Genomic DNA, 10,161 nt, shown 5'->3' with positions numbered 1-10,161 from the left:
TGTTTTGTGACATTGGTTGCCAACCCCACGACATGTCAACACTTGCCCCTTCTCAACCTTGGGTTCCCCATAACCAGCTTTCCTGTCTCCTCTTGCCTTCTCATCCATGGGTACTTTTCTTAACTATTGCTTAATTTTATTAGCCAAGAGTTTTGGCATAAACTGTTAAAAATTAATACTTCTGCGTTTATCTTTTAGTGCACATTTGCTATGAATACAAAGGAGTAATTCCAATTTTGTACACTATTCCTTTTTTCTTTAGCACGAGAAGCCTTGCCAACCTGGGACAAACAGATTCAATCGCTTTGTTTCCAAGTGAATAACCTTTTGGAGAAAATCAGTCAGACAGCACCAGAATGGACAGCACAAGCCATGGAAGCCCAGATGGCTCAGTGAACCCTTCAGAACTCAGTGCACACTACATCTTTTTCCATGTTGTACAGATTAGTTTCACTTGTCTCCAGAGCATTTGCATCATGACCTTAAACATTTCAATCCCTTTTATGCTGGATTCTACTTAAAGAAGACATTCGTAGAGCAGGAAGTGCAAGCATTTAAAAATAATGTAGTTCCCATATATTTAGGGTATCTGTGTATCGGACTAACTGAGATGTTTTGAAAACTTTTTTCTTTAAATGGAGTAAGTGAAATATCTGTGGCTAAAAAGTTTGGAATTTGTGATAACTTTGTAGTCATGTAAAACTTAAGTGCTTTGTGCCTCTCCAAATGTGGTTATTCTAATAAATGGAGAAATGAGCCAATTAAAAATAGTACTTTGTTTTTAATTAGCAAACAATAGTTTTTCCCTTTTAATTCAGCAGACATTGATTTATACTATATTCTGGCAATACAGAGGTAGTATCTGTTCTCTAGGCATTCATAGAGTCACAGAGCCGATAGACAGCAGGTGTAATACTTGCAATTGCACAAAGTAGTAGAGCACATGAGGAAGAGCTGTTCATTTAGCAGAGAGAAGTCTGGCAAGACTACTCCCCGGCTTTATAGAGAAAATGGGAAAAGATTTAAAAAGAGTATGTGAGTAACTTCTGGTTTCAACTCCAGCATGTAAAGAGCTTGAAAGTCATCACTCCTGTCGTCATAACAAGACAAAAGCTGAACAAAAGGAAAATCAAGGACTTAGATCCGTCAGAGAATTGAGGTCACAGGTCAAACCACCAATCACTAAAACTAGAGAAACAGCTGAATACGGAGATCACAGCCTAGATCAGTTTCCCAGGAGCAGAAGCTGCTAGAGCCAGTAACTTGTAAGAACACTTAAATTGTAACTGATGAATTGCTAGAGACTGCGTGTAGAGCCCCTGTTGGTGGAAATGATGAATTAACAAGCTCAGCTGGTAACTGAGAGGTTGGAGGTTCAGGTCCATCCAGAGGCTCCTTGGAAGAAAGTCCTGCTGTTCTACCTCTGAAAAATCAAAGATTGAAAACCCTATGGAGCATAGTTCTGCTCTGAGATACATGGGCTTACCATGAGTCAGGAATCCTCTTGATGACAACTGTTTTTTTTTTCCAGTCTGAGGCCCTGGTGTTGCAGTTGTTAAGTGCTTAGCTGCTAACAAAAAAGACGGGCTGTTTGAACTAACCCAGCAGCTGCTCTCGTAAAGATTATAGCCTAAAAAATCCCTATGGGGTAGTTCTGCTTTGTCACATTGGGTCTCTATGAGTCGAAAATTGACTCGATGGCATCTAACAACAACAACAACCTTAGAGAAAAATTCCTTTGTGTTATGGTTAGTGAGAGGGAAAAATGAACCATTTTGAAATGCCCAGGGGGATGTAACCATTTTGAAACATGCCAACAGCACTCTTCATAACAAAGGGCATCTACTTAATCAGAGTAATTTCTAAGGGACTATCAGGAAAAAACCAAAAATCAAGCCAGTTAACATCGAGTTGATTTTGACTCATAGTGACCCCTGTATCTCAGTAGAACTGCGTTCCATAGGGTTTTCAATGACTGATCTTTTAGAAGTAGATCTGCAGGCCTTTTTTCTGAGGTACTTCTGGGTGAATTTGAGCAGCCAACCTTTGGTTAGTAGCCAAGTGCTTAATCATTTTGAACTAAATGAAAATGCAATCTGAAAATTTGTAGGATGCAACAAAAGCAGTGTTTAGAGGTAAATTCAAAGCATTGAATGCATATATTAGAAAATTTAAAATTAATACTCTAAGCTTTCACCTTAGGAAACTAGAGAAAGAAGAGCAATGTAAACCTAAATCAAGCAGAAGAAAAATAAAAATTAGATCAGAAATCATTGAAACTGAAAGCAAGATATCCATAGGGAAAATCCATGAAACCAAAAACTGGTTCTTTACCAATAAAATCGATAAACTGCTAGCTAGGCTAGCCAAGAAAAAAAGAGGGAAAACACAAATTACTGAGATTAGAAATGAAAGAGTGATTATCACTCCTTGCACATTGAAAGGATAATAAAGGAAGACTATGAATAGTTCTGTGCCCACATATTTGTTAGAGGAAATGGACAAATTCCTTAAAAGACAATCAAAATACTCAAGTAAGCCTATAGCTATGAAATTGAATCTATAGTTAATCTACCAATAAAGTACCGGGCCCAGATGATTTCTCTCTTGAATCTACTAAACATTTAAGGAGAAATAATATGAATTCTTTATAATCTCTTCCAGAAAATAGAAGCAGAAGGAACACTTCCTAACTCATTCTATGAGAGTGGCATTACCATAATACCAAAGCCAGATAAAGACATTACAAGAAAGAAGAACTACAGACCAACAACTGATGAACAGAGGCAAAAATCCTCAAAAAAATACTAGCAAATTGAATCTAACAAAGTATATTATGAGTTATGCACCACAACCAAGTGGGTTTTATGCAAGGCTGATTTAACACTCAAAAATCAATTAATGTTATCTATCACATAAGCAAACTAAAGAAGAAAATCGTATAATCATATCAGTAGAAAAAAGCATTTGAGACAATCCCACACCCATTCGTAATAAAAACCCTAAGGAAACTAGGAATAGAGGGGAACTTCCTCAACTTGAAGAGGAACATCTGCAAAAAACCTACAGCTAACATCAATGGTGAGAAACTAGACACTTTCACATTAAGATTGGGAACAAGGGAGGGATGAGTCCTCTCACCACTCCTATCAATAGCACACTGGAAGTCCTAGCTAATATAAAAGACCACCACCACCAATAACAACAACAAAAAAAAACCCAGGAAAATAAAAAGTATATAGGTTGGAAAGGAAGAAACAAAACTGACTTTGTTCACAGATGACATGACTGTAGAAAATTCCAAAGAATTGACCTAAAAATCCTAAATAAGCTATTAGGCAAGGTTGCAGGTCACAAGGTTAATATACGAAAATCAGTTGCTTTCCTATATACCAGCAATGAACAACTGGAATTTGAAATGTTAAAAAAGTATGTGAGTGGACAGAAGAAAACATTCTTTGATGGTTACAAGGGTGGGGAGGAAAGGTGAGGGTTATTCACTAACTAGATAGTAGGTGATAATTAGGTGAAGGGAAGGACAGCACACACTACAGGGGAAGTCAGCACAATGGGACTAAACCAAAGCTAAGAAGTTTTCTGAATGCAATCAAACACTTCGAGGGACAGAGTAGCAGGGGTGGGGGTCTGGGGACCATGCTTTCAGGGGACATCTAGGTCAATTGACATAACAAAGTTTATTAAGACAATGTTCTGCATCCAACTTTGGTGAGTGGTATCTGGGGTCTTAAAAGCTAGCAAGTGGCCATCTAAGTTGCATCAATTGATCCCAACCACCTGGAGTAAAGGAGAATGAAGAACACCAAAGACACAAGGAAAGTATTAGCCCAAGGACAGAAAGGGCCACATATACCAGAGACTTCATCAGCCTGAGACCAGAAGAACTAGATGGTGCCTGGCTATCACCAATGACCGCCCTGAGGGAACACAACAGAGAGTCCCTGATGGAGCAGGAGAAAGGTGGGGTGCAGAACTCAAATTCTAGTAAAAAGACCAGACTTAACGGTCTGACTGAGAGTGTAGGAACCCCAGAAAGCATGGCCCCTGGACTCTCTGTCAACCCAGAACTAAAACAATTCCCAAGGCAAACTCTTCAGACAAAGATTGGACTGGACTGTGGGACATAAAATGATACTTGTAAAGAGTGTGCTTCTTAGCTCAAGTAGATACACGGGACTAAATCGGCAGCTTCTGTCCAGAGGTGACATGAGAAGGCAGAGAGTGTTAGGAACTGGTTGAATGGATGCGGGAAATCAGGAGTGGAAAGTCACAGTATAGGGAGAGCAATTGGGGTCACATAATAGTGTATGTATAAATTTTTGTATGAGAGACTGACTTGAATTGTAAACTTTCACTTAAACTACAACAACAACAAAAAAAAGCTAAAAAAAAAGTATGTGTGTTGAAGGCTGAGAAAATTGGGAATTTTGAGAGGAAAAAAGTGGCAGAAGATTAAGCAAAAGAGGTAAATTGAGACTACATTGTAAAGGACCAGAAAAAATGTTGGGGTCTGTGTTTTAGAAAGTTCACAGACTCATTTCAATTTAACTTATGGCAGGCACTGTATAGGATGGATTGGAGAGAAGGCAAGGGGAATTTGAGTGACTAGAGGCAGAGAGACTAGTTCAGGGACTATGAACATGATCCTCCAAAGAGATAATGAAATTTTGGATTACATCTATGGCAGTGGAGGTGAAAAGGAGGGGACAGATTAATTCACTCAATAAATATCTTAAGCAGGTTCCTACTAGGTGTTAGACACAGTTCTAGGCACTGGGCATATAGCAGCAAACAAAATAGATCGTCTAGTGGAGGTTTCAAGGGGAATTTAGGTGACAGAAGCTGGTTTCTGGATATAGGGGGAAGAGATGGTGTGATGAGATAATTCAGGGGTGACTGATAATCTGTAATAACTGAGTAGTGGTGATATCATTTGACCTGTTGGGTAGAGATGTGTAGGGGGCACCTAGGTCCACTTGTCTAGTAGGCAAAGACACATTTTGGAGATCAGGAGCGAGGGAGAACAGGAAGTATAGATTTGGGGTTCTCCTTGGCAGCTGAAGTCATGAGAGTAGATGGCATCATCTAAGGAGAAAATAAGGTGTGAAAGGAATGGATCCAGGATAGGATCCTGCAAAAGCACCCATTTCTATAGGGTAAGTAAATGTAGGGGTAGGCTGCCCAAGTTTGTTAACTGCCTACTAAGTTCCAGGTGGTTTTACATTTTATCTCACTGAAACTTCACAGTGAACGTATGTTATGGATTTGTGTCCATCCAAAGGATATGTTGAATCCTAACCTCTGAACCTATAAATGTGACCGTGTTTGGAAATAAGGTGTTTCTTTTGTTACTAGTTAAATTGAACAAGGTCATATCGGAGGACAGTGGGTCCTAATCCTAATCTCTCTTAAATTGTGTTTTTTAAAAGGAAAAAGTAATACACAGGGGAAGACAGTATGTGCTGATCTTTCTCCAAGGAATGCCCAAGGCTATCAGAAACTGAAGGAGCTAAGGAAAGATGTTCCCCTAGAGCTGACAAGAAAGCATTGTCCTGCCAACACCCTGAATTCGACTTCTGGCCTGCTGAGCTGTGAGAAAATAACTTTCTGTTCTTTAAAGCAACCCACTTCGTGGAATTTTGTTATGGCAGCCCTAGGAAATTAAAACAACCTATAAGGTAGATAATTTACCATCAGTAAATGAAATGGAGTTGGAAGTGTAGGAGGAGAATTAAGGGGAATTAGAGTTTCGTCAATGGAAAATGTTGCACATGGGTCATACAGGATAAGAATTGTGAAAAAAATATGTTACTTCACGCATTTCTCCTTCAATATTTAACCAAAATTGAGCCATACTGAATTTGATAATTAAATTTTTAGTACTTGCTCTGATTCCTCATATTCAAAAGGGAAAGAAAACAACAACAAACCTTGAGTCTTACAGGTTGAAAGCAGGGCATGGTGTGTAGTTTGCATAAAGTCTTGCTTTCCCAGGATTAACAGTAATTATACATAACATGAGAAGGAGCAAAAGTGTTGGCTAAATATCTCAGAATTGTCCTGGAATAGTCATCCATAGTCTTTTTTTTTTTTTCTCTTAAAGTTCTTAGATGAGAGTGAGATAGTTGCTTATGAACCAAGGTCTCAGGCTGAGAAATCAAATTATGAGATTTTGAGACCGACCCTTGAAGTTAGCTAATGACACAAAGCCAGTTTAACGAGAGTAAAGAAGCACAAAGAATCTTGTTAGTAAAATCTTTTATTTGATTTATATCTCAAATGTAATCTTCAAAATTTATAAGCCAGAAAATTTGATAGCATGAAAGGGAGGGAAAACTAAGGTGGACCATTTAGCAAAACTAAGGGACAGCATTCATTTAAAATGTGTAAAAATTTGATTTTTTTCCCCATCTGTTGTGATGAAACTTGTTCATAATATTTCAGTTGCAAAAGGTGGAGAAGTGCTTAAGCTGAAGAGGTGTCTGCTGATTTTAGTTGCTTCAATAAGAGCTTTCTGTCTGTAAGGGACATACAAAGCGTAGGTATGAATTTTACCAGTATATGTTTTTATATTTTATAAACTTAATTTTAGAATCATTTTAGAGTTACAGATAAGTTGCAAGGATAGCACAGAGTTCTCACATAGCCTGTTCCCAGTCTCCCCTATGGTTAATGTCTTACTATGGTAGGTTTGTCATACTAATGAACCAATGTTGATACATTATTATGAATTAAAGTTCCTACTTCATACAGATTTCTTTAGTTTTTACCAAATGCCCTTTATCCATCCAGGATACCATATTATATTTAGTTGTGTGTTTCCTTACGGTCCTAAGAAACTAGGACAATTTCTTAGACTTCTCTTGTTTTTGGTGCACTTGGCAGTTTTGAGGCATACTGGGGAGGCATTTTGTAGAGTATGCCTCACTTTAGGTTTGTCTGATATTTTTCTCGTGGTTAGACTGTAATTAGTGGGTTTTTTGGAGAAAGACCACAGAGGTAAAGTGCCATTCTCATCACATCATCTCAAGGGTATGTAGTAACAACATGAGTTATCATGGATGATGTCAACTTTGATCACCAGGCTGAGGTGGTTTTGTCAGGCTTCTCCACTGTAAAGTCACCCTTTTCCCCCCTTTCCCTCCTGTACTCTTGGGAAGGAAGTACTATGCACAACACACACTTAAGCAGTGAGAATTCATGTTCCTACTCCTTGAGGGCAGAGTATCTCCATAAAATTATTTGAAATTTTACTATATGAGAAATGTGTCTATTCTTCTCATTTATTTATTTCATCATTTATTTATGTCAGTAAGGACTCAAAGATGTTTATTTCATGCTTTGGGTTATAATTCAGTACCACTTTATTTTGTTGCTCAAATTGTTCCAGTTTGAGTTATTGGGAACTTTTTCAGATGGCTCCTGTGTCCCTTTGTCTCAATCTATTTTTAACATAAATCTTGTTGTTATCCTTTGTCTCTTGATTCTCCCATTCCAGATGTTTGTATATTTGTAAAGATCAGATGTCAAGACTCATTTTATATAAGTGTGGAGAGCTATTTTATCCATATCGTTTCATGTATTTATTTAAATAAGAATTATTGTAGCAATCAAACTCCACATCTTTGCTTCTGGCCTCACCCTGTTCAGCCTGTGCTATATACCATTATAAGATTAATTTTTCTGGAGTATAGCTCTATTCATGTTTCTCCCTTACTTAAATCCTTCAGTAACGTCCCTTTACTTACCAAATAATTAGCCTATTATTCACAACATTGCATGCCAAGGCCCCACCTCACTTTATAAAATCTTGTTTCTCATAATTTTCCTGCTTTAACCCTCTGTCCAGCCAAATTGGGCCTAAGCTTATAAAAATGTTTTTATTTTTCCTTTCTTTCTTGTTTCTGCTACAATATTCCTAATATTCCTAATTAGAAGCAACATTCCATTTCTATTAATTAAAATCACATCTTGTGCCAGAGCTCTTCTGTTTGCCTCATCTGACCCACTTCCAGCCTTGTCCACTCTCCTCTCTGTCCTAGGAGGAGGCTGGCCTGTGATCTATAGCAATGCTTTCCTGCCCTTGGGTTTGGGAAGCCCAGCAGAGAGTGAGGTCAGGATATTTTTTCCCTGTAGCTCCTTTTGTGGGGTCACCTCAGGCTGCCTGTGTCTCTATTGAGAGGTTATTGCTCCTTTCAGGGCAGCCTTCTTTATACAACTCTTTACTTTGAGGTTTTGGAAACTGCTCCCTCCTTCCCTCCCTTGGGCCTTAGGGCTTAGCTGTTCCTAGCCAAGTTACTGAAGCAGCTCTTGTCATACCCCTTAACCTACCACCCACACCTTTGGTAAGTAGTCTTTATTAAATCCTTGAATTATCATAATTTGTGTGTCACCTGTTTTCTCTCGGGGTCCTCATATACACCTCGTCTTTAGAATTAAAAATCACTTCTTTCAAGGAAATTTCATTTATGTATTTTATAGGACGCAATCTTTTCCTCCTCTGATGATAACATAGCATTTTGTCTAAAGGCATTAGTGAAACCCTGCACTATTTTAGGGACTTGTCTAATTCCCTCTGTTTTGAGTTTAAAGACTTGAAGGGCAAGGAGACTAGTTACTTATTTTTGTTCCTCAGAGCACAATGTCTTACCTAATAGTAGATATTTGGTACATTATTTGCTAAATAAATAATTTTTTTTTCTTTTACATATCTTCTTAACCTATACAGAGCCCTCACTCACTTGAGAAAGGAAGTGGGATATTGGAAAGAATGGAAAAAATAACGTTTTCTTCCCACACTCAAGATGTATTCTATAGAAAACTGCCTATATCATGTTGATTTCCACTTTTCTACACTTCCAATAGCTAATCCTGAGAATCTTGGAACAATTAGTTGAAAATGACTTGACTGAATTTCAAATTATGAAATTCTATATATTTCCAAATATTCTAATTCTATATGCACCTCTTTCTAAGTTCACCTTCTCCAACAGGACTTTTCTATTTAACTTCACCTCACTATGATAGATACTTTATGCCACAATTAATCCAAATATTACACAATATGTAATTTTCATTTGCTCTGCTATTTTGTTATTATTTGTCAATATCCCATGTAAATTTGTTTGTCTCAATAGAGGGCATAAATTCTACCTTTTTGTATCTTATCATAGTATTTACTCTAGTATTTTACAAGTGGTAAGGTCTTCATCAATTGACCGACAGAATTCTGAAAAGTCTAGAAAATTCATTATTCCTAAAACATCATTTCAAAGTGTAAAGCTGTCTTCTTCATAAGAAGAAATAAAAATCTATCTTTATATTAAGATAGCACTTTGGGTGACTTAAGGAATTGTTATTACTGAATTGTTATTCAAAACTATGAATAATTTACAAAGCCCTTAATTATATTTCGAAAAATCCACAGATTCTGGGAGGAATGTTTGTATTGACTCACCATTAGCTGTTTAGAAAGTACGTGTGGCTATTCTTCTTTTGATGTCTCTCCTCATTTGGCAAAGAGAACACTGAAGACAGCAAAGGGTCACCAGATAGTCATCACAGATGGATCCCTATTTAAAAATATAAAAGAAATAGAATTGTTAAATACATCTATTTTGAATTTAAGACTTGTGGATTTTGAAACATCTTGAAGAGGAGCAGAAGGCACTGATCTTGAGATTCAGACTTTTGGTGTTTACATTTAGGAAAATGTTAATTCATTTTTCCATATAACTATTGCCTTTTTGTGACATAATATGAAAAATATATATTCAACCAAACTCTCAGTCAAGTATAAAAGTAGAATAAAGAGCTTCAGGAACAAAAAGTCTCAAAATTCTTTTCTCCCACATAGCCTCCCTGTGCTCCACAAAATGAGGGAGTAAACCAAGAAAGAGGAAGATATGAGCTATAAGAAACAGGAATCTAACACGGAAGAGAGGCCAATGGAATCTCCAGGGCGATGGTGAAGGGAGATCCCAGGATAAGAACTGAGCATCAGGAGTATTTCAAAGGGTAGCAGGTCAGGAAGTTCAGTGAGAAATTTCATCAAGAAGATGAAAGTGATAGAATATTTGATGCAGTGAATGGGTTGGGAAGAGATTTAGTGTTGACTTACAAGTAAATGGAAAATTACTAATG

At 37.4% G+C, this 10,161-nt stretch overlaps 2 protein-coding genes across 3 annotated transcripts in view; one reads left to right on the top strand and one right to left on the bottom strand.

Annotated features, from left to right (window-relative positions):
• Positions 1-1,574, top strand: part of COPS4 (COP9 signalosome subunit 4) — a 60,372-nt gene extending 58,798 nt beyond the window's left edge. The window contains exon 9 of one of the 2 annotated variants that reach the window (XM_004383089.2): positions 263-1,574. In XM_004383089.2, the coding sequence (XP_004383146.1) occupies positions 263-319 (57 nt within the window). In that variant the 3' untranslated portion in view covers positions 320-1,574. The remainder of the gene's footprint in view (positions 1-262) is intronic. The other variant, XM_004383088.1, reaches the window with a different exon arrangement.
• Positions 1,575-6,270: 4,696 nt separating this feature from the next.
• Positions 6,271-10,161, bottom strand: part of LOC101341935 (placenta-specific gene 8 protein-like) — a 5,920-nt gene continuing 2,029 nt past the window's right edge. Inside the window, 2 exon segments of the mRNA XM_012557496.2 lie at positions 6,271-6,536; positions 9,476-9,590. Coding sequence (XP_012412950.1) covers positions 9,486-9,590 — 105 coding nt within the window. The 3' untranslated portion in view covers positions 6,271-6,536; positions 9,476-9,485.

Source organism: Trichechus manatus, unplaced genomic scaffold (assembly GCF_000243295.1).
Source record: "Trichechus manatus latirostris isolate Lorelei unplaced genomic scaffold, TriManLat1.0 scaffold00105, whole genome shotgun sequence".
In the NCBI taxonomy this organism is placed as follows: domain Eukaryota; kingdom Metazoa; phylum Chordata; class Mammalia; order Sirenia; family Trichechidae; genus Trichechus; species Trichechus manatus.
This window is presented reverse-complemented; position numbering and strand designations above follow the sequence as displayed.